The 24866-nt window shown below is 40.7% G+C and overlaps 1 protein-coding gene across 1 annotated transcript in view; it reads left to right on the top strand.

The window, feature by feature from the left end:
* NRXN3 (neurexin 3) overlaps positions 1–24866 on the top strand; it is a 1009770-nt gene that overhangs the window by 443976 nt on the left and 540928 nt on the right. The window contains 7 exon segments of the mRNA XM_040559130.1: positions 4246–4260; positions 4263–4318; positions 4320–4365; positions 12941–13072; positions 13075–13321; positions 14678–14868; positions 15617–15790. Of these exon segments, the coding sequence (XP_040415064.1) occupies positions 4246–4260; positions 4263–4318; positions 4320–4365; positions 12941–13072; positions 13075–13321; positions 14678–14868; positions 15617–15790 (861 nt within the window).

Below are 24866 nucleotides of genomic sequence, written 5' to 3'. Positions count from 1 at the left end.
TGTGAGAAAATGGTGAGAGGATTAACCTTCTTTCTCCTTTGCCTTTGAGAGTAGGGAAATTCTGTGTACTGGTAGTCAAAACAGCTGACGTTTTCTGAGCTACGATCTTAAATACAGTCCTCTGACCAGTTGTTTTTTCTAAATGAGCAAGTTCTTGGGGCCAGATGGAAAGCAACTTATTTTCAGAGAGCAGGAACTGCTTTTTGTTTGTTTATACTTCAGCATGCCTATTCTTGCCACTTACATAGTCTATCGGGGCCAAGCTATTAATTAGCAACAGTGTACCTGTGCTAGAGAAATAAAGAATTGGACATGCTGAGCTGACTGGAATGAGTTTTTCCATGTTTGAAAGCATATACTAGTTATTTGTTATAAATTATATGCGCATGCTTATTGACTAGATTTCAAAGGATTCATGAGACCATAAAGAGGAGTTGTGGCAGCTGAGTCAACTAATCTTTGCTCAGGAAGCCTGAACTGCAGCTGGACTTCTGATAAGGTAGTGTTTGCCACTGCACTGAAGGAATACACACTAGCCTGCCTCACGTGAGGTTAAAAATCAGAGGGTAGTGATCATTTGAGTGATATGCCATTCATTAGAAGTCATTAGACAAGGAGGTGGAATGACCAAGAAGGCCAGTGAGACCCATGTTCTCTGGGTGGGCAAGACTCTGTTAGCTTATTAGTTAATTTATTGTAAAAGTAGCAATTTTGTCGTTCTTTTTCCTGTTACGTTGCATCTTACCTGTTCTCACTCAGAAATGAAATAAAATGCAAAAATTGCTTAATGCCCAGCTGCCATCTCATCAGAAGTATTATAAATAGAAAGTGTTGCCAGGCACCCAGCTTCTAACACTGCAGTCTCTTTTTCTGGTTCCTTGTCTCTTATGATAAAAGACTGTTGCACAAGGGGAAGACTCACATCTTTGACTTTCTTCTCTGTCCAGCTAACCTTTGCTTTGCCACTTCCTATACCTGCATTATAGATGAAGGGTGAGATAGTTGCAAGATAGCTTGAAGGGGGAGAATCTCTCTTCCTTGGCCAAACACTTGCTGCTGTGTTTAGCTGTAAGACCATACAAATGCCTTACCTCATGTTCAGGGAGAGCACTTGATCCTCACCACTACACATGGACTATTTGTTTTTATTCCCCAGCACCCACAACTGTTGGATCAGAAGTCTTCAAGTCTTCTTTTTAAAAGCTGACCACATATGACTGTATGGTAACAGCACATGAAGTCATCCTGCTCCGTGAGATGAGGCTTGGCGCCCAGGTGTAGCAATCCCTCTATGCAGTTTCTGGAACTGCTTTGAGTTCAGTGGGAGTTCATGCAGGGAGCAGCAATTCATTTGCACGCTGTCAGCTGAAAAACTCAGGCATGATTTTGCAGGTTTTTGGGTCAACCCACTTGCTGCATAAATGTCTTCAAAGTATTTGAAAACAAAGCAGTTTTGAATGGAGTAAAAATGCTGTTTGGAAGTGCTCTTCTGAATTTGATACCTGCTGAATGCTCTTGAGCATTCCCATGTACGCATGTTTTTTGGTACGCGTTGTTTGGGTAACCCTACTAAAAGAAGCTTATGCCTGTTATTCCATACGAAATGAAGGCTTGTGCATAAACTAAAGTATTTCAAATTTTTGTGACAGTTTAAATATTAAATTGATCAAGACATAGACTAGTAAGTATGGAATTGTTTGTATTTGCTGTGCTTAATTTTCAAATTTATTAGCCCAAACTATTAACCACTTCTAAATAGGAATCTCATTTGTAGACAACCTTACTCAGTTGTAAAGCCTGAAACTTTCCATTTATTTATTTCTGAATTGGTTGATGTGCATTTTCTGTGGATCTAGCCAGGTAGCTTCTGTTACTGTCACAGTTTTCTTTTGAAAGTGTTACAGTGGGCATCAAGTTAGTAACGGCAAGCCAAAGCAGCTCTTCTTGGCTGGGGTTGAAAGGGGGTAACAACAAGGTCAAGCACTTTGAGTGTCCGAACCATGGTGAACACAGAGCTGCTGCACAGAGAGTGTTGTGTTGTCAGGTCAGCCAAGTCAGCCCACCTGGCTGTCTCAGTTTAGCCCCAGCAGCCACAATCATCCTGTAGAAAAGGGCACTGTGAAGCCATTTGCTGCCCTTGTTTTGCCTACGGTTTGCCTGAAGTCAGGTAGTGTTACAAAAACACACAGGTGGGGAGTTCATTTAGGCCGAGGAAGTGGCTGTGTGTAACTACAGTAACCGCTGCAGTGTGCTCTCACATAGGCATTACCTTTCTAGGCTGTCCAGGTGCATCCATTTGTAACATGCTGTCAGGGACAGTATCTACTCCCACTAATGTAAATCTAGCGTAACTTTCTTGGACTCCATTAAATGGAGTTTAAGTTCTGTTGACATAGACAAGTTAAACTTTGTGGCTATGATCTAGCTGTCAGGTTTGCATTTGTGGTGCAGTCTGCCTTTAGCACAGGTGGGAAAACTGCGGAGGTTACGGGACTCCTATCAGGGAGGTCTTGTCTGTCATTACAGTGTATGACTCCCTATCCTTTTAAATCCATGGATGACTCTTTTTATTTTTCAGGTCACTTTACAAAGACAGTTTTTTTCCTCTTGCTCTGTGGTAAAATTGGTTAGCAATTGGCTTTATTTGAAAGGGAATCGAGCTCCTTTTTTGTTAACGTGAACTGCGTGATCCCTTATTGAGAGATGTATATTCATTCTGCTGTCATCTCATTCTGTAAGGTTTCCCTGCCATGCTATATGCTAGCTAAACGAGACATTTTCTTTGCCCACACCCCCCTTAGTAAGGTGCAGTTACAATAATGTTGCTAATTAGGCAGCATGCATACTGTGGGCTGCCTACTGTCGTTGGGTATGATTTCTACCCCTTCAGTTCTGTCTCACTTTGTGACATGCTGCTCGTTAGCCAGCACCACAATACAGATCAGAGTGGGTACATCTCCCCTGTGCAGAGTTTGGCTTGGAAATGCATGCATTTTATACTCTTTCAGTGAAGTTGGACTGTGTGGTAACCAGCTCAAAGTATCTGAATAAAAAAGATGCTTTTTTGTTGAACAAACATGGAAAAACAGTCTGCATATCTGACATTTGGTTTTACCAGTGCAGTAAGGTGAGCTGTAGTAGCTCCTGATGTCATCCCTGTCCTGTTCCTCCTGCGTTTAATGTGTCGTGCTTCTCCTTTCTTGGTTTCCTCTTCTGCCATTTTGGGCAATAGGCCCAAACCCGATAAGCAACAATTTCTGCTTCATTTCTCTGATATATCTACGTCAAAAAAAAAAAAAAAAAAAAAAAGGCAGCTGAGTACTGTACAGAAATGAGCATAGACAGTTTTAATTTAGCACACACCATTCTTCACTTACCATTTGACAGGAGCGAGGTGTTCCAGTCCTGTAATCTGAACAATTAATGTTTTAAGTAATTACCTGTCAACTGTGATGGGTAAGCAGCAAAAATGGACAAATATGGGTAGCACCATGCTGTTCTCCCAGGAGCATTGCTTGCAAGGACAACTATGTGGCTTTACTTTTTGGAGAGCAAAGGGCTCCTCTTTCCCTTGTGTGACATGTAGTTCAGGGGGCACAGCAAGCACCCTGTGTGGGTATGGCCAGGCTGCCTTGTGAAACAACCGTAGAGGATTCAGCCAGGTGGTGAGTGGTGTTTGGAAGCCTTTATGTCTTTATTATTATTTTATTTTATTTGTTTGGGTGTGTTTTTGTTTTTTTGGGGGGACTGAAAGACTGAAACCAGCCTGGTGTTTATACCTAAGTGTTAGGAGACCAGTACAATTAACTTTGAAAAGAATCCTAAGCACCTTGCAGCTGTTGTAAATGAAGGCTCTTAGGAAAAAAAAAAATATGTAAAATGTGTAAAATGCTGGCTCGCTCTAGAGTTATTTCTGTCACCAGCTTGTTTTTCTAATACTGCAATGCCCTGTACAGTGTTATGTTGGGAAATGAGTACCATACCACAAGAGAGATTTCTGCCCCTTTTAAGATGCCTGTGACCACTGGGCTCTGAGGACCAAGGTGCTTCTCTGAGAGTAAGCGTAACCCTGACCTCCTCAGAGCTGGGAAGGTGTACCTGCGGGTTGATTGCAGGTTGTAATAAACCTACATGGTCTCCTAGCCTGTATCACACCAGGTTGATTTTAGTGACCTTTCCAGTTGGGCAAATACTAAACTTAATTTGGGGTCTGACTTTAACTGTCTTGCATATCACCATCCCCAGGCAAGGGACCTGAAACTCTTATGCTGGACAGAAACTCAATGACAACGAGTGGCACACTGTTCGAGTCGTTCGGGCGTGGAAAAAGCCTTAAGCTGATGGTGGATGATGATGTTGCTGAGGGTGAGTGCAATGTATGGTAGTTCTGGTCATCACCTTCATGTTGCTGTTCTCCCAGTCTCTTCTCTTCCTTTACACACATTTTCCCTGTTCTTGTGTATCTTTTTTTTTTTCCATGCCCCAGTTGCTTCTTGTATATTTATAAGAGCTATATTGAAACTAATGCTCAGCTGTGTGAGGCTAACTGCCCAGCCTGTTCCAGAAACTTCTATGACAATCATAATATCTAAATTAAGTGATTATGGGATAGAGGAGCTTGCACATACCCAGGAGCGCAAAGGTGCTGAGCATCAAGTCTCTTGTGCCAGGCTCTGTTTGGAGTATGTTGTGAGTATACCTCATTCCTGAGCTGCAAATGTGGCAACTTCCTGTGCAATAGGAAGAGAGCTAGAGGTCCTTAAACCTTCCCTCGTGTACAAACTTTTCTCACATTAAAACCACTTTTGATAGCTACATTAGAGAATATAGATTTGTCTCTGCTGTTCTTTGCAACTTCCTGTGTCCTGTGGCTCAGAGCCATCCAGAAGAAAAGGCGAATAGAGCAGTTTGCTCTCAACTTTCTTTGAGAGGTAGGGAGGACCCTAACTCACCAGAGATTTGGATGGGTCTGGTGGAAAAGGTGTCCCTGCCCACGGCAGGGGGGTTGGAACTAGATGGTCTTTAAGGTCCCTTCCACCCAAACTGTTTCTATGACTCCTTATCTTATTCTAATGTACAGAATGTGACAGTCTTACTTTTTTCTCTTGCATTTGCTAACAGCTTTTGAGCTTATGATTCTTTTTGTAGAGAGATGAGGTTGAAGGGGGGAAGAAAAAATCAGTCACTAAGAAAGGCGGGTGTGTCTCAAGTTAGATATGCATTAAAATGACCCAGGTACTTTATACTGATCTATTTCATTACAGAGCTTTAGAGGTGATATTTTTGTCCATTTCCCCACAGCTACAGAAGTCATAAACTTTTTCTTTTTGAATGGTGGTTTAAAATTCTCATAGCTGTGTATAACTGCAGGAACTGGGCGTTTGAGGAAAACACCAGTAGTCTGAAAGCTGATAATAGAATCACAAGAATGGTAACTCTGGAGGCGGCACTGATATGAGTGTATGCATTTGGTTGTGACCCATTGCTGTTTTGCCAGATGCTGCAGATCCTCTTTCCTAGCTTCTACTTGAAAAACAATGAGAACGTCTGCCGTAGGACATAAGATTCTGGCGCTGCCTATCTCTGAGAAAAAAAAAAGTTCTTTTCTACTGTGTGAATGCAATTAATTGTAGGTAAAGTGTTAATTCGATTATCTGGAAAGCTATGAGCAGGATTTTGAAATAAGCCCAAAGATGTAGGTTTACAGGAAAATGGAAGAAAAAAAATGCCTTCTCCATGTAGGAATCGGCAGAAACTTGATATACACTAACCTGGAGGAAAGGGGAATTTTATTTAAGGGGGAACTCTCTGAATTAGTGAAATATGCTGCTAAATGCATCATCCTGTTTACTTTTGCATATTAAGAGAACAGATCTGCTGGATACGATTTTTTAGCAAGCACCATGAGGTGGCACTCTCTACATTACCAACTCAGTCCCCAGAAATGCCATCTGTTTTTGAAGTCTATTTTTCATGAACCTGAGTTTATAAATAATATGATACAATCCTATACTAAAATAGGATGTGCATATGTACATGTATATGAATTACATAATTAAAGATGCATTACAGCTAAAAATATCTGTTAAAAGAATACCATCGTGGGGAAGTCAAAAGTCAGAGAAGCCAGAGTTAAGACTTGCTGTTCAATCTGCGTTCCACTTCCTGGAGTAGATCTTAAATGATGTGGTCACATAGATTTTTCCACTGGATTCATGCTGTCTTTAGGCATAGATCAGAAGTCTAAATTGAACCCTCAGTAAAAATAAACAGCCTATTTGATTGCCACCTTCTTTCTTACTGCTGGTTTGGAATAATGAACACCAACTAAATTTTGGTCTAAATATAGAGCTGTCGATTTTCTTTTTTTGTGTGTGTGTGCCACTCATCATATGTTTATATAGAACTAAGAAGTTGTAATTGGATTTATTCCTGTGTTTGTTTCATGAAGTGAGTAGCTTTTTTTCCACGTTTTACAGGTTTGGAAACAGTGCACCAGATTAAAGATGGATTATTTGGTACCAATTTGATGTGATTTTTAGTCATTTACATGCACAAATATTCAGTGTGTCTGTAAATAGGATCCTATTAGCTCAAACTGTGCTACTTGGAGAACTAGGTCTAGACAATTATGACCACGCTGTGAAAAATTTGTCATGGAGTGAATTGTTGTGTCTTCCCGCAGGAAACCTGAGGCAGAGACAGCATCTAGTTTCCCTGGACAGCATTTTGCTGTCTAATTGTAAAAACCCTTCTACATTGCCTCCCTCCTTCTCCCTGCAACCAACCTCAGAATATCAGTGATAATGAGACATAAGTACAGCAGGCATATTCCTCCCTACATCTTACAAGCACCCAAATTCTATAGGGAGGCTGGAATTTTTTCTGTCTGCTACCACTTGAGCTAACAAGCTGCTGATTGTGGTAGTAGTTACAATACTCTGTACAGACCAGGGTGGGAGAATGAGAGGTGAACTCTGCATGTGGGGCTGACAGATAGTGGATTTCACACCGTCGTTCTTTAGGAAAAGACATCTCTGTCCTGATTCTGATCTTGTGTTATCATGCACTTTTCAGCCTTTTGCTGAACTTCTATCTGTACTACCACTGCCATTGCTGTCCTGTATTTTCTTAAGCCAGTCCTAGTATTGTCAGTTTTTTACCTTCTTTAAAAGCCTGGGCTCTTCTTTTCCATCCTCCCTCACTCCATTTCTTTGACACCCCTCCCCTTCATCTTCCTGTGCCCCTCCTTCCCCCCCCCCCAATCTCTACATTTAGTTTTCTAACCTTTTGAAGTAAAGAAGCAGGGTTTGATTATTTTTAAGATTTTTTTTCAGAAAGAATATACAATTCTCTTGGCTTGGAAAAAATCAAAATTTTGATTACACTAAAACTGAAACAATTCGTAATAATCACAGTAGTGGATTTCAGATGGTTTGTCTAAACAGACTTCCCATACACAGTTTCAGTTCCTATGAACTGACATTTTTCAAAATAAAATATCTCTGGTAAAGAACTGTTTTTTTTCTGGATTCAAAAACATTTGTATTAGTACTACAATTTGAATTTCTGAATAATCAGAGATATGTGGCTGATTTCATTTACTTATAAGTTTGTCCAGTGTTATGTGCTTAGGTTATTGCTTTCCATGTCAGTGGTCACTGTATAATTTGTATAATTGTATAATATTAGATCTACTGCTAAAATTGTGAGTAAGTGAAAAATAAATCGATGTAGTATTTTATCTTCATATTTGGAGTAGATGCTTGAAAACAATTTTTTCTAATAACTTTTTTCACTGCCGTTGTCCAAATGTGATCAAGTTTTGTGAAGTATCAAGTATATATGCACTTTTATTTGATCATGAGAGGCAAGTTAAATGTAATGTTCAAGAGGGCATAAGCAAGACAGACTATCAGTTCACTTAATCTAACTCTCTATATACCAAAATTCAGTATCATCCAAGCATCTTATAAACATTTCCAGCTTTACTTGTATCCTCAATGGGAAAAGACGTTGCAAACAGGAAAAGTCACAAAAGGCCTATCAGTATGGTGGTGTGTTTTTTTTTTTTTCTAATGCCTGGGAACTATTTAGGTAAGAAACAGCAGGAGACTTCAGGAGATAGTAGAGAAGATGAGAGAACTTCTAAATCGCCAGTGGATCTGTCTTGGGGAAATGAAAAAGAATTTTCCCAGAGCTGAGGTGTGGTGATCTGTGAGACTCAGGTATAATCCCAGTGACTCAGATATACCTCCTGCATTGTGTAGTCAAGTTACGTGTATATACACTAATTGACCAGCAGATGCAATCATGCAGGATATTGAATTTTCTTGTCTGTAGCCCACTGGAACCATTAATTCAGGTCTTTATATGGGTGTCAGTTTTTCACAAAAACTAGTATGTGTTTATATATTTTGAACTTTGTTTTTTTTTTTTAAACCTGGTGGAACTTCACCAGAGTGCTAAAACGTTATTGGAGGAGGAGGACCACTAACAGGTAGTGTGGCTGCCTAAGCTTTGTGTCCTTTGGAAAACCATCTAAAATTAAGTTACCTGTCCAGTAATTACAATCATAGAACAGAATCATATCATAGAATGGCTTCAGTTGGAAGGGACCTTAAAGATCACCTTGTTCCAACCCCTCTGCTATAGTCAGGGAGGCAATCACCTCCCTCAACCTGCCTGCCACTCCTCTGTTGATGCAGCGTGGGATGCAGTTGGCCTTCTGGGCTGCAAGTGCACATTGCTGATTCATGTCAAGCTTTTCATCCACCAGAACCCTCGAGTACTTCTCCACAGGGCTGATCTCAGTGAGCTCTTCTCCCAGTCTCTACTCCTGTTTGGGATTGTTCCAGTCCAGCTGCAGCACCTTTCACTTGGACTTGTTGAACCTCATCAGGTTCACATGGGTCCACTTCTCAAATTTGTCCAGGTCCCTTCGGATGGCATCCTTTCCTTCTGTTGTATCAACTGCACCAACTCAGCTTAGTGTCATCTGCAAACTTGCTGAGGGTGTGCTCCGGTCCCATTGTCTATGTCATTGATAGCAGTACTGGTCCCAGGACAGACCTGTGACAGACACCGCTTTGTCACTGGCCTCCACCTGGACACAGAGCCATTGATCACCACTCTCTGGATGCAACCCTCAAGCCAATTTCTTTTTTATTGAATGGTCCCCCCTTCAAATCCATCTCTCTCTCCAATTTGTAGATTGGCTTGTCACATGGGACTATATCAAAGGCGTTGCAGAGATCCAGATAGATTACATGGGTCAGTCTTCCCTTGTCAGCTGATGCAGTCACTCTGTCATAGAAGGCCACCAGATGGGTTCTGACAGGATTTACCCTTGGTGAAGCCATGATGGCTGTCACAGATCACCTCCTTGTCTGGCAAGTGCCTTGACATTGCTTCCAGGAGGATTTGTTCGGTGATCTTTCCAGGCACAGAGGTGAGTCTCACCGGTCTGTAGTTCCCTGGATCCTTCTTTCTACCCTTTTTAAAATGGGAGTGATGTTTCCCTTTTCCCAGTCACCAGGAACTTAATCTGACTGCCAGGACTTTTCAAATATGGAGAGAAGCTTGGCAGCTACATTAGCCAGTTCCCTCAGGACCCTGGGATGCATGTCATCTGGCCCCATAGACTTGTACATGTTCAGTTCAGCAGGCGGTCTTGAACCTGCTCTTTGCTACCTGTTCTTTGCTAATTACGTTAGTAGAATGTTAGAAAGCAGGCGGTCTTGCACCTGCTCTTTGCTACCTGTTCTTTGCTAATTACGTTAGTAGAATGTTAGAAAGTTACTCAGATAAATATGCAAAAGAAGGACATGCTAGAAGTATGTGTATCTGTGCTTGTATACTTTATGGTAATACCTAATTTCATACTTGCTCCTGTGCTTTTTCCAATTTGCTTCCCTGTGGATATTGAAAAGTACATATAGCGAAAGGATTGACGTAGGCCTATGTACTAAAGAGAGGCTTGTTTTAAGATCCACTTTGAAAAGTCTGTATTGAAAGAGACAGCATGGTAAAAAGAGGGAAGGGATCTCTACGTAAGGTGTCTGAATATTGCTTGGACGAGTTGATTTGTCTGCCTTAGAGTTACTATGGAAAGCTACAAAAAGTTACTCGACATTTGGGATTCGGGTATTACTTCTAGAAGTGGTGACCCTCATAACCAATGGGAGCTGTGAAGTTGTTATGAATTCCACCAAATTTGGTGCCACGTATTTCCTGAGATCCAGAACTATTTATATACTGATCTCTCTGTTTCTCAGCTTTGTGTATATAAAATTGGAAATAACATCCCTGAATCTTGCAGGACTTTTCAAAGAAGATTATCAGAGTGTAACTTGCACACTGTACTGCTCAACACCTGTGGTGGGCTGGCTGTGGCCAGGTGCCCACCCAGCCGTGCTCTCATTCCCCCTCCTCGACAGGATGGGAGAAAATAGGCTGAGAGTAGTTCGAGAGAGAGGGAAATCAGCAATTACTGTCATGGGCAAAACAGACTTAACTTGGGGGAAATTAATTTATTGCCAATTATAAATTTACTTGGATGGTGAGAGAGACAAAACTCGAATGCCTTCCCCCACACCCTCCTTTCCCAGGTTCAACTTCACTCCTTTCTTCCCGACTTGGTAACCAGGGGTTGTGGTCAGTTCCTCTCTGCCGCTCCCTCCTCCTCGCACTTTTCCCCTGCTCCTGTGTGGGTCTTTCCCACAGGCTGCAGTCCTTCACAAGCTGCTGCAGCATGGGTCCTCTTCGCTAGCTGTCAGGAAAATCTGTGCCAGTGTGGGTTCTCCACAGGTTCCCCCTGAGCGCCTCCACCTGCTGCTGTGTGGAGTCCCTGTGGCTGCTGTGTGGGCATGTGCTCGGGCATGGCCCTTCATGGGCTGCAGGCTGATCTGCTCCAGCACCTGCAGCACCTCATCCCCTTCCTTCTTCCTGGACCTTGGTGTTTTCAGGGCTGTTTCTTGCTCTTTTCTTTCCTTGCTCCTTGCTCACATACGGTATTTTGCCCTTTCTTAAGCATCTTTTCTCTGAGGTGCCACCAGCTTGGCTCAGCTGAGTCTTGTGGGGCTGGGGGTGCTTGTTGCAGCTGTCTGGAGCTGGCCATGTCTGGCCTGGGGCCTCTGGCTTCTCATCATGGTGGGTGCCCCTTCAGCCCTGACCCTGCTGCTGACAGCTAGACGTGTAACCCAGAACAGCACCACAGGAACTCTCATGGAAAAAAATACCTGTGCTTTGTAGCAGAGTCTGAATAATGGACATACACTGAATGTGGAGAAAAGAATTAAGTGTTGAGTAAATGTTGATGATTTGAATATTGTTGTTGTTGTATGCTAAATGGCACATGGTCTGTGTAGAAAGCATACTTGTTTGTGTGACCAAGTGGTTTAAAACTACCTTAATGAAGAAGTACAGAGGATTGAAATGAGGTTATTTTTGTCATGGTTTTCTTTCTGATGTCATTCAGCTTGTCTTTGTACTCTAGTCTTTTAGCATACTTTGTATTTCTTCTGTATGTGTGGGCTCTGTGTATGTATTGATGCCTAGCATGCTTACTGAAGCATTTAAATATGCTTCAATGGTACTCTGAGATGTTTTGTTAAGCTATCTCAAATGTTTTAACTGAGAGGCTAAAATCCATCACAATATGATGAATAACCCAGGAGCTAAATTGATGATCTAAGTATTTATTGGGCTTTTTACCTGTTGCAATCTTGCATGTTTCCTTCCTGCTGTACTGCTGGGCAGGGAACTTTAAAACAAGAGAAATAACATCAGGCTTCAGGAGAACAACAGAATATGTATTATTGCGTTTATTGACTATTTGTATTCTGCTTTTTTAAATCTTAATCTTTGTTTATTGAGTATTTTCAGACAATGCACTTGTATGGGTTATTTCAAAAGGGTCTGAATTGTTTGGCAGATGGACCATTGGATTGGGTAGGTCACTTCAGGCTTTAAGGGAGAGATCTAGTTTTCTTTGCAGGCAATGAAGCCTATGTAGCACAGGGAGAAATACAGGGCTGACTATCCATGGCCCTTCAGTCCTGTTTTACCCCATCTGCCAGGTTTTGGTGGCTAGTACGCTCAAGTCTTTCCACCAAGACTCCTGTCCAATTTTCTCATGTAGGATTAAGTTAGTACTGCTATTAGTTTAGATACTGGAGGGCAACACAACAGGCTGGGAGAAGAGTGGCTGGAAAGCTGCCTGGTGGAAAAGGGTCTGGGTTGATAGTCAGCTGAATTTGACCTAGCAGTGTACTCAGGTGGCCAAGAAGGTATCCTTGCTTTTATCAGAAGTAGTGTGGCCAGCAGCACTAGGGAAGCAATTGTCCCCCTGTACTTGGCTCAGGTGAGGCTGCACCTCAAATACTGTGTTCAGTTCTGGGTCCCTCACTGCAAGAAGGACATCAAGGTGCTGGAGCACATCTAAGAAGGGCAACAAAGCTGGTGAAGGGTTCTAGAAAAACAGGTTTTACGGGGAGCAGCTGAGGGAACTGAGGTTATTTAGCCTAGAGGAAAGAAGGCTTAGGGGAGCCTTCTTATTCTTATTCTCTCTACAACTACCTGAAAGGGGGTTGTAGTGAGGTGGGGGTTGGTGTCTTCTCCCAAAGAATGAGTGATAGGACAGAGAAAATGACCTCAAGTTGTGCCAAGGGATTTTTAGGTTAGGTATTTGGAAAAATTTCTTCACTGAAAGAGTTGGAACAAGGCTGCTCAAGGAAGTAGTTGAGTCACCATCACTGGAGGTATTCAAAAGACGTAGAGTGGTGCTTAGGGATATGGTTAGTGTAGACTCGTCAGCCTTATGTTAATGGTTGGACCTGATGATCTTAGAGGTCTTTTCCAACCTAAATGAATTTATGATTCCGTATAACCGGTTACTGATCTCTGTGCTTTCTGCCTGTTCCTTGTTTCTGTCCTTCAGGCACAATGATTGGTGATCACACACGTTTGGAGTTCCACAACATCGAGACAGGGATCATGACGGAGAAACGTTACATCTCTGTCATCCCTTCCAGCTTCATTGGCCACCTCCAAAGCCTCATGTTCAATGGGATGCTTACATTGACCTCTGCAAGAATGGTGACATTGACTATTGTGAGCTGAAGGCACGCTTTGGTCTCCGCAACATTATAGCTGACCCTGTGACATTCAAGACCAAGAGTAGCTACCTGAGCTTGGCCACCTTGCAGGCTTACACATCCATGCACCTCTTCTTTCAGTTCAAGACCACTTCAGCTGATGGTTTCATCCTCTTTAACAGCGGTGAGGGAAATGACTTCATTGCAGTTGAACTAGTCAAGGGGTAAGTGAACATTTCGTTGTTTTCTACCAGGGGTTCCATGTTAAAGATAAGCTTAAAATACTTGCATGAAGACAAATTCATCTCAGACACTTTCTGTTTGAGGTTATGACAAAGCAGTTGGATGTAAACACTACCTTAAGGGACTCCCCATTGGCTTCCCCCCTGTGACTTAGGGAGATTCACTTTTTACAGCATGAAATATTAAACTTTCAACTCCTTCAGATTTGGTTATGCTAACATTTTGTCTTGTTAACCTTGCAGAGCAGTACAGAGGAGGAAATGTGCCCAGGATTCTGAGTCTTCTTTTTTTTTTCCTCTTCTTCCCCCTCTTCCCCTACAACAGACCTGGTGCATTTCTGCCACCATCCACTGAAGGGGGAAAAAATCTTCTGGGCTTCCAAATTTTTCTTGTTTTCCTTCTGGTGATGCTCAAGAAAAAGCAAACTCAGCTTACTTTTGAACAACTGTATTCTTTTGGCAAGGTCAATGGCTTTAAAAACAAAAGCACCTTTGTTAGTTGAATAAATGTTTATCTTGTACTCATCTAGATACAGTAAACATGAATTCCATGAATAGGCTTTACTAGTCCTGTTTATTTCAGTATAACTAAGGAACTAATGTTCATTCGTTTTATTTTTTCATTTTTAACTTTGCACGTGTTTCTGGGACGTTGAGTAATAACTTAAAAAGATCCATGAGCTCCTGGCTCTGTGGAGGGTTTAATTTTGCTGTTTCTTTTCTAAAAAGAATATTTCTCTCTGTCCTCAGTGGATTTCTGTGTTTGAACTATATAAATAATTCAGGGTAACACTCTCATGACTTCAGTCTTTGTTAGGTCTTTATATTTTGCCAAAAGATGTGCTAATTGTTTTGCAGCTGTTTGATAAGCCTGTGCTCTCATGTGAATTTTAGTACAGTATTTTGAGTGAGTTTCCCAATTAACTTTTAAGGGGGTTATTCAAAACTCAGAATCTGGGGAATAGGTGCCCTAAATAAGCATATCTAGTGTTGTTCTTCGCTACATCTATTGATCTTACCTGTTTTTAAAAAATAATTATGTGCATAGTCAGAAGTTCTTGTGGATTTGCAAGAACTTTATGAAAAAGAGGAATATTTTATAATTAGAATCTAATTACTTCAGTGTCATCTTCTCAAAATACAGATTCTTAAACTTTCTTTTTGTAGAAAGAACCGTACCTTTTCAGATCGGTGGCTTAAACTTTGGCTGACTAGAACTTTCTAATGCAGAGACACTTAACTTCGTGACTTGCTTAGGCTATTTTTTGTCATTTCTAGCCCTCATCAGTAGTGCTAGATTTGTTACAGAACTTTAACTGTTTTTTACTATGCTTACAGGTATATACATTATGTGTTTGACCTTGGAAATGGACCTAATGTTATCAAAGGCAACAGTGACCGTCCTCTCAATGACAACCAATGGCACAATGTTGTCATCACCAGAGATAACAGTAATACACACAGCCTAAAGGTGGATACTAAGGTGGTCACTCAGGTTATCAACGGTGCCAAAAATCTGGATCTTAAAGGTAAATTCAAAAAGAAGGATGTTTCCCTTCCTCCCCTTTATTCTGGCAAGTCTTAACCAGTACACAAAAGAGCTAATAGAATCATGGGTTTCAGAACAGTAAATCTGGTATTTGCTGATTTTTGGCTTTGAATTCCATTTTTCCTCTTTTTCTGTTTGGCAACTTGCTGTAGCAGAATAGGTCCCTAGGCAGGTCCCCTGCCCTGGGCAGGGACGCCACCTGCTAGATCAGGTTGTTCGGGGCCTCATCCAACCTGGTCTTGAACACCTCCAGGGATGGGGCATCCACAGCCTCTCTGGGCAACCTCTCTGTTCCAGTGCCTCACCACCCTAAATGAAAAACATCCTTCTAACTTCTAATCCAAATCTCCCCTCTTTTAGTTTAAAAACGAGATCAAGTTCAGATTAAGTAATACTTGCACACCCTGTAAGAGAAATAAGTTCATAATTGCTACTGTTTTACATTAAAGTGATGTTGCATACAGAGTTCTGTGAGGATGAGAGTAGAAAATGATGCTTTAGGTTAGGTTAAGTTTCAGTTGTACTTGGATGTAGTTTAAGGGCACCACTGAGACATCATCTTTGCACAGTAAAGAGTTAGAAATGACTTCTGGGCCTGTAAAATAACCTACTTTGCTTTTAACCTTTCCTAAACAGATGTTCAGCTCACTATATTCATGTAGGATGTGGGGAAAAGCCTGTTTAAAATGTATGTAACTTTCTTCTATGTTTCACCTTTTCTCCTCCAGGTGATCTCTACATTGCTGGCCTAGCTCAAGGCATGTATAGCAACCTCCCAAAGCTAGTGGCCTCACGTGATGGATTTCAGGGCTGTCTAGCATCTGTGGACTTGAACGGACGTCTGCCTGATCTAATCAATGATGCTTTGCACCGCAGTGGGCAGATTGAGCGTGGATGCGAAGGTACAACCGATTTCAGAGAAGTTCCTCTCTCCTGTACTCTCTTACTTCACTGCTACCCCCTGTGCATCTAGTTATCCACTTTATTGTCCTTTTTGTTAGTTTGCTTTCATCATGACATCCTTCACTGCAATCTGTGCTCCCAAATGCAGTTGAGGATAGCTAGGCTCTGTCTCTGTAGACCTCATCATTAGCCGTTCTTCTCTTGCCTATTCAATCACCCATGAAGTGGTACCTCCAGTAGTGGAAAGGATGGTACTGAGATGGACAGCTTTTTATATGTGCTTTTCTCAGAGCTGTTCATTAACTTCATAATACTTACTAAATGCTTTGAAAGATGTTCTGAGTCTGCAATTCACTAGTGCTTCAGAGGGCCCTTTTGGCATTTGCAGAAAGAATTATTTTGAGACCAAGTAGAAGCAGGGGAAATGGAAGGTGGAATTTGTCACTGCTAGTTGAAGATCAGACCATAACAGAAGTTCATTTTTGAGGAAGTGGGCTTTCAATGAAAGCACTGGAGGCTATTCCTCCAGCATTATCTCTACTGTCTGGAAAAGTTTTTTTTATTTTTTCCATAGTTTCTCTCTTCCAGCTGATATGGAAACAGATGTGCTCTGTGCCTTCTTGAAGCACGTAAATAGCAGTGATTTCTTGATGTTTTTTTAAATAATTTATTGTTCTTGTTTAGTTCCTGTTTTTTTAAAGAACATCAACATCAGCCGCAGTAACTCAGGAATATGCTTACCAATTCCCATAGCATGTGGATTACTTGGCATCCAAAAAATCAAGGTTCTGTTGGTTGGGTTAACTGAAAGAGACCATTATGTCTAGTTCAAATGAATACCCATCTGCTTTGTTTGCTACTGGTCATTAGAGGAAGATAGTTTTAACAGGAGAGGTGTGTGGTGTGCATGTTTGCTAAGACATATGTCCCTGACTGGTGCTCACAGACAGGACTTCATGAAATGAATTTACTTATTTCCTGACCACGTCAAGATTTCAGGTTACATCACTTTGAAATATAGACACTTGTCAAGACTGTCCCTTCCTAGGACTGAAAGTATCATCTTAGAGCCGTCTTTGAGTACTCATAAAACATCAGATTGGTTCTTGAATTAAATCGAACCCCTTCATTGTCTCTGGGTCCTCTGGTTGGCTGGAAGCTCCTGTGTTTCAGCCCTACTGCCACACTCCCACAATAATGCTTTGGTTTGTGAGAATTTTGTTATAAGAGCCCACTCAATATCAACTTCAATTTCACAGTGTTGGTAAGTTCTGCATAGCTTTAGGCTGTTCTTTTCTCTGCCTTTTTGCTGCTTTTGAGTGTGTTAACCACACTGTTCCTTGTGGAAGTGAGCATAGTATAACAGAACTTGTGGTTTTGCCCATTTGTAGCTGAGCTAAAGTGCTAAAAGAAGAAATGCATCTTTTCCATGTAGTTATTTATGAGGTTCAAGGAAAAAAAAAACAACACCATTTGGGGTTTTTGAAAATCATTTCTGATTACCTTCAGTGCACTGAAAGCTCTCCTTTAATGTTAGTGATTTCTGGTAATTCTTCTATTTAAAACTAGCATAATCTGGCTGTATAGCCTGCATATTATCTCTACTAGTCTTTCTCCTTTAGAGGACATTTCATTAGATGAACATGTTGTTCTGTGTGTGCCTCTGGAACAGAATGATGATGTTTTCCCAGAAGACTTGGCACCACTATTAGAGCTATTGGGTTTCCTTCTCCTTGTACCCAGTGCAGTTCTTTGCTTTACTGTCCTATTATTCAGGTTGCATAATATCAGTGACGCTCCCAGAATGTGTAATGTGGCACTTACTTTGTCTGTGTACCTATCTGGTACCTGCAGAGCTGCTGTCTGAACATGGAGATCAGTTCACTCTTAAAAATGCTATGAATGTGAATTTCCCTTTTCTTCTAAAGTGCATGAAACAAGATTCAAAGTTGGAGGCAGCTAGGAATATAAAGAAGTGGATGGGAAGGTCAATGATGGCCTTCATTCTGCTTTGCTAGAACTTTTCTTGCAAGGCAATGCCCATGTTATTTCCTTGATTGGTCCACGCTCAGTGCTAAGGGAAATGTTGAAGAAGGCGTTCTCTTTGCCAACATATTTAGGATTATTAAAAACTGAGAAATAGGTCACCAGAAAGCTGTTTCATTTGAGTTTTGAATCACAGCAATCCCCGTGGCTTCATCTCACCTCTTGACTACTGCCTGCCACTGACTGTTCTAACAGTTGCCCCTGAAAAGCATATCTATCTCCCCTTCCTCTAAAGAAGGAAAAACTTTAAGCCTGTTGGATTCTTATTTAAGTCTCATTATTTCATTTGTCTGAAATGATCTTGGGTGTAGTCTAACATCCTTGAAGGGCTGAAGTTCTGAGCAGCTCCTGCTGTCTCATGTTAAATGTGTTTGGAATAAACAGCTGCAGGCCTTTTGGGTCAATAGTTATGCTGTGTTAATTGTAGGACATGTTGTTATTTCATTATGAAAGACAGTGGGGGAAAACATACGTGAGGAGTACAGCGTGCTTAAAGGAATGTTCTTCCATCCTCACATGTGAATCTTGCCTTCCAGACGTGGTACGAGAAAGATTTCTGCTAATGCTTGTCTTTGTTGCAGCGTTGAAATTCTGTTGCAGCTTTGCATTCTGCTAATGCTCAGCTTTGTTGCAGAGGAAAGAAACCTAGGGAGTACAAGCATGTGAGATGTAGGTCAGGAGATAGCACTGTCCGCCCAACATGAGTGCTCCACTACAAATGGGTGACCTTGTTGCATCCTGTTTGCATTTGTTATCTCTATTCATGTATTTGTGTACCCTATTCCAATTAAATTTCCTGAAGTCTTACAGAAAAATAATGTGGTTTATTGTCTTGGTTCTACAACCATCCCCATTACATGCTTTTGAGCAGGCCATTGAACTTTCTTGGCTACATTGTTCCTGTTATGTGCTGGAGGATAATTCAGCCTTGCTGTGCGCCAAAGCACAAGCCAAACACATTCTGCAGTTTGCTCTGTTCCAGTGATGGGCTCTTATTTGAACAGGAGCAGGAAGCACTTTCAAGATAAATTATATTTATGTGAGAGTTACTTCTTTAGGATCTCGAGAATCTGAGTGCATTGTAAGGCCATGTATAGGAGTCATTAACTGAAATGCAGGCATCCTGGAGACTCAAAACGTCTGGTATTTAATAGTGTATAGTAGCGCTTAACAAACAAAAAGAACAGTTCAGACCTAAAGAAAATAATTACTTTCTATCTATCACCTACCAGTTTTACTCTTGCAATTTCATTAAGAAATTATCTACGATGGAATTTGATTACGGCAGCACAGCTGAGTGACCTCTTTATCCTGTCCACAAAGGACATAGGTTTGTTATCTGAAATGTCAGCTTCCTTTCGCACTATGCAGTTTCCTTGTGTGCTGTATAAACTTAAGCTTTCAGATCTTGAAATCTACCACTCACAGAATCACAGAATCGTCTAGGTTGGAAGAGACCTCCAAGATCATCTAGTCCAACCTCTGTCCTAACACTAACAAGTCCTCCACTAAACCATATCACTAAGGACTACATCTAAATGTCTTTTAAAGACCTCCAGGGATGGTGACCCAACCACTTCCCTGGGCAGCCCCTTCCAATGCCTAACAACCCTTTCAGTAAAGAAGTTCTTCCTAATATCCAACCTAAACCTCCCCTGGCGCAACTTTAGCCCATTCCCCCTTGTCCTGTCACCAGGCATGTGGGAGAATAGACCACTCAGTCACCAGTGTGCTGGCCAACATGATAGCTGCCACACTGTCTGTGTAGTGTGTTTTTTGTTATTTTGTTTGTTTGTTGAGACGTCATATAGGGCCACCTTTTTTGGCAAAGAATGGATTTCGTGGGTGACTACCTGAGGACGGAAGGGGAAAAAAAAATCCCAAAGTGTCTGAAATGTCAAATGAGTCCATGGAGTTAAAGCCTATCCTACCCCACACTCTTTCTTTTGGTAGCCTTCTATTTTGTTTTTATAGCTCTTTTGCAATTGCTTCCTTTCTGATTACTCATGAACAACAGACAGCTCTTCATTGTTTTTGGGAAGGTCTGGTCAGGTCCGTGATGGCAGCTTGTGTTTCCCTGGAAGATATTCAGCAAAGCCAAAAAAACCTTCTTGCTGCCTGTTGTGTAAAATCTGTTCTGGGTTGACATTTTACTACCACATTTATCTAATATTTTTTTTACATAGAGTATCTTTAGCTCTCGTGATATTTGGAGCTTTAACCACCATCTTTTGTATAAGATGGTCCTTTTCCCTGCCACCACCCCAAAAAAAAAAAGAGTTGCGGGGAGATCCTGGCAGAAAAGGTACAAAAGGTAGGGAAGTTAAGACTGAAATGATCCCAGCTTCAGTGTTTACCCTAGAACAGCAAATGAGCAATTCAGGCTACAGAGCACTCTGAAGGGACCAAGTCAATTCTCAGAAGGGACAAAGTAGTAGTCTGACTTTGTGTTGGTGAACCACTGCTACTAGAAAATGCAGGTGTGTACTTCGCCTTCTTTGGGCACTGCTCTCTCCACCCATGAAACAGAGATGATATTCGTCTATATGTTATGAAAGTGTGAAATTGAACAGCGTCTTGCAGAGCACGTTTAAGCTGTGGGTGGAAGCTCCTAGACATGAGCTAAGCATTACAATTTGAGGACAAATCCTCTGTCACTACTTGGTTCTCTCAATCTCTAGCTCTGCAGCCTATAGGTTGTGGTTGGCAATACTTATACAGCCGTTGAGTTTGAGTAATACAAGCTATTTCCATTTCTGTCAGACAAACATTACAGGTGATGCTGGAGAACTTGAGAGAAAAGATTTCTGCACTGTGTGGAATGTATGCTGGAAGATGGAAGAAGTTGTTCCAAGTGACCTTCTTTCCTTCCAAGAAAGTAAACTGATTGAAATTTCAAATTATCTCCTCCTTGATTCTAGATTCCTAAAATCAGTTTCTTTTGCTAAGCATCTCATTCCTAGTTTTCCTATTAAATGAATGGATGAATTTGAATTTGTTCCATCTACAAAAGTCAAGACTCAGTGACTTACTGCTTTTTCCTCACTGATCCTGAAAGAAGCTATGTAGACATCTTGAAAACTCCATAAAAGGTTGAATGTGGATAAATATTAGTGAGTACTTACTGCAGTTGGGGTTTTCTCCTTTTTACTAATTTCCCATTTGTTCATTTGTTTTCTTTCTTTTATTTAGACAGCCTTGTGCAGCTTACTACATGTACTAGAGCTATCTGAAATTCAGGTGCACCTTCTAAATACTCTCATTTCCACCTTTCTCCCCACAAAAGAAAGTCAAACACACCTAACAGCACTGATTAAAGAAATTTTTCTTTGTTCTTCTTGTGCTTTAGAGATATGGCTTCTTCCTCTCCTTGCCTTTCCTCAACTGTTCTGCTGATAACATCTCACAAAGGAGAGCGATTATTACTTAACTAAGTGGTGACTTTGCTCCAGATGTTTGGGGACTTTTTTTCATAATTTGATCTTCTTCCAGGTCCTGCATTAAAATCATAATCTTGTGCTACTTTCCATGAAATATTATAGTTAACCTTTGGAATTCACTACTGCATGAGAAGTGTCAGTGACACAGGCTGGATAATCTGAAACACATTTTGCATACCAAGCAGTGTGTGGAAAAAAAATCTAATCTCATGCTTAAAATCTCACAGCAGGATAGTGTCAAAAAGAATTTCACCCTTCATCTACTCATTAGTGAGACTTCCAACATGGTGATACTTCACTTTTCTCTGTGGAATCAGAATTTGTCCATTGAAGAGAGGAGCATTAATTTACTCCATGATAGTTTGACAGCTCTACTGTTCTTTATGATTTTGTATTCCATTGTCACAGTGTTACTGGAATTATGGAACAAATGCAGGCTTTGTTCTTGCTCAGCTTCAAAGAAGACAAGGAACCGAGCAGTTGGGAAAAGTGCTTGTTTATGTACAAATTACTTTCTTAGAACACATGTCAAGGAAGATGCATGGAGAAATGGGATAAATTGTCCTCTCCCACGTTTCATTCCCCCCCCTCCCCTTTTTGTTATTGTTTGCTTGTTTGTTTTTGCATTTTGTTTAAACAACTCTGGGGATTTTATGGCTCTGTGTAGTGGAGCAGCTCTAGAGGTGGGAAGAAAAATCTGTCTGGCTCAGGAGGGAAGGTAATTGCAATCTTGAGTCATTCATGGGCTGTGAAACAATAGCAAAGGTTCAAAATGTTAAACTTCATAGGAAGTACAGGAATGCCAGTTCTGGTTTATCGGGTTGTAAATGTATAGTAAGAAAATGAGTGAAAGGGAGAGCTACCAATCTCTCTTCAGTATCAGCAGTTAATATTAGAACTTTATAAGAACAGAACATGATAAAGGTGAGTATACACTTCTTAAATATCCATCTTTTGATCAATGAGGTCGGTGATTTGGTGTTTTGTTGTTCCCATTGTGCTGTATAATAGAAATGTGTAATCTTCGTTGGCAAGGGATTTGGGAGCTGCTGCCTGTACTCCCATCTTTGTCCTCTGCTTTTTCCATGCTGAAAAAGAAAACTTAGAATCAAGGTATAGACACCAAAAATCTATGTGGCTTCCCTGTAAAATGGACTATCTGTGTACAAAACAAAAAGGAAATAAATATTTCTGTGCCAAATGGAAGACCGTTAGTGGTATTGTTTTGTTCTGCTTTGCTTTTTTATACTTTTCAATTTTCACCAGGTTCACTTTGGTCTTCAGTCAGTCAGACTTGGTAGCTTTATGATTCTCTTTTTGCCTTGTGGATTATGATTTGAATGCAAATAACAAGATCATTCCCACCTAGGTGAAAGAATGAGCTTGTACTGCTGTTATTTCTGTTGATTGCTCTGATGAGATTGCCAAAGATTGCACGGGTCTGAAGCCTGAGGAGCTATCTCTTTGCCTGCTGATGCAGACTTTCTTAAGAGTGTGTTGAAATTCATGAGCAGATATCAGCTCGTGAGGGGGAATTTTTTTACTGTCACTTTCCATCCAGTGTCAAGTTCAGTTCTGGGAATGAACAGAGGTTATCTTCTTCCAGAGTTGTCAGTCCCCTATGGTTTTCTGGCAGTAAATCCACTGTGGACAAAGATTCAAGGCAATCTGTGCTCTTGTGAAAGGAGATTTATGTTCAGTTCCAGAGTCTGCATGTAGAAACAAAATAAAAATATTCCTGACTAATGATTTGAAAGTCAAATAGATTTTTGACTTAAATGGATTCTAAGTATTTCTCAAATGAGACAAAGTCTCTGTCAAATTATCCGTAAATGCTGAGGGATTGGTGTTAAGAATGTGGTATTTTTCTCTTCCTACTCTGTAAATTGTGACCTTGTGTGTGTGAATGAAATACATTGCCTCTCTCTTGTGTGGTTTTATTTGTTGATCAGTTTTGTTTTGTTACAGTGGTGATGGGTTAAGGTAGCCATGTCCCCGTGTGTCCTTGTTCCCCATGTTGTCCTTCATGCATGTGTTTATTATGCACGTTGGCTGTGATGGTTATACTAATTGCTTTTTATTTATTTAAAGTGTTGTGACCCTGGTTTATCTGCCTTTATACTAACCTGTTGTTTATTGTTTTTGCTTTTCTTATTTTTCTTTTTGTTTTTTTTTTTTTGTTTTTTTTTTTGCTAACAAAGTTGAGTTGACCAAAGCTGACCTGCAAGGTAGAGAAGGTTCTTCTTCCCGTTACTGTTTTGGACTGAAAGATGCCTTTATGTAACATTTGGTACCTTTTTACCGGATGCAGTCACACCTCTGGGACTGAGGAGAAAGACAAAACCCAGCCCTTCTGGAGGGAAAGTCTGGGTTGAGGAAGGACATGGCAAACCATGAAGGTGTTTTTGTTGACCCGAGAGGTTTGACTGTATCAATCTTTGTGAACATCTGTAAGAGCACAGGTTGATTTCCTGAAATGGTTAATGATCTTTCAAGCAAATAGCAATTGTGTATAGAGATATGGAAAACCCTCAGAGCTTTACAAGGCAGAAAAGTTGACTTGGATTCTTCAGTATCAATGCTAAGGAGTGAGACTGGATGATGAAAACTAGTTTTTATAACTTAGGCTTTGAAAAAACAAACAAAAAACAAACACAAGAGTCTTTCTGGAATTTCAATTAAATTAAAAAAACAAAACAAAACTACAAAATGCCTTAGTAGTTAGGCATTTTACAAGCCAAAATTGATCCAATTTGAGTACTGGCTGAAGTGATCGTGCCTGATTAGCAGGTACTTTTATAAATGCTAATTTTTATACCTCTTGTAGGTCTTTTTCAGAAACTTCTACTGGATAGTCTCTGATTTTTATAAAGCAGGTAGGGCTCTTTCGTGATGTTGATCCACACATGAAATTGCTATTGACATCTTTTTATTACTATTACTTGCTAAGTAAAAAGGGAGCAATCAATGATGTTGTGGAGGCTGCTGAAAGGCTGAAGACTATGCGGGTGGTGTTAAAATATCAAAATTATGCAAGTGAAAATCTTTAAAGAGACTGAGAATAGCTTCGGTAGCAAAGGGAGGAAAAATTATGAGGAACCCAGGAAAATGACTCAAAGAGGAGAGGCCAGATAGTAATTGGGAACATACCGCTTGAATTACAGAGAAGTGGTGGGTTACACAATGCTAATGGAAAATCAGTTTAATGAAAGCTAGGTCTTAGGAGACACATAATGAAGAAAAACTTAATGGTACAATTACATACAAATGCTCTATATCCCCAGGAAGTAAGTAAGGAAACCTGCTTATTAGAAATTAATAGATCTTTGATCCTACCATTATTATAAGAGGGGTATTTTCTATGGTGTTGAGAAGTCTATCCCTTTAAACTTCATAGTGAGAGTACATTTCCCAACATCTGAAGAGACTGCAGCATACAAAATAATTTATTCCTGAATGTTGTGGAAGCTTAAGAAAAAGTTCCTTTTTTTCAGTGGAAAAGGAGTAAACCCTCTTATGTGTAAGAAGACAGAAGCACTTCACACTTCTCTCTGTTCAATAGTCCTGAAGCCACAAATAGTATCTCTTA

This window comes from Cygnus olor, chromosome 5 (genome assembly GCF_009769625.2).
Source record: "Cygnus olor isolate bCygOlo1 chromosome 5, bCygOlo1.pri.v2, whole genome shotgun sequence".
Classification (NCBI taxonomy): Eukaryota; Metazoa; Chordata; class Aves; order Anseriformes; family Anatidae; genus Cygnus; species Cygnus olor.
Note: the sequence above shows the minus strand (reverse complement) of the source record. Positions and strands in the feature narration are given on the sequence as shown.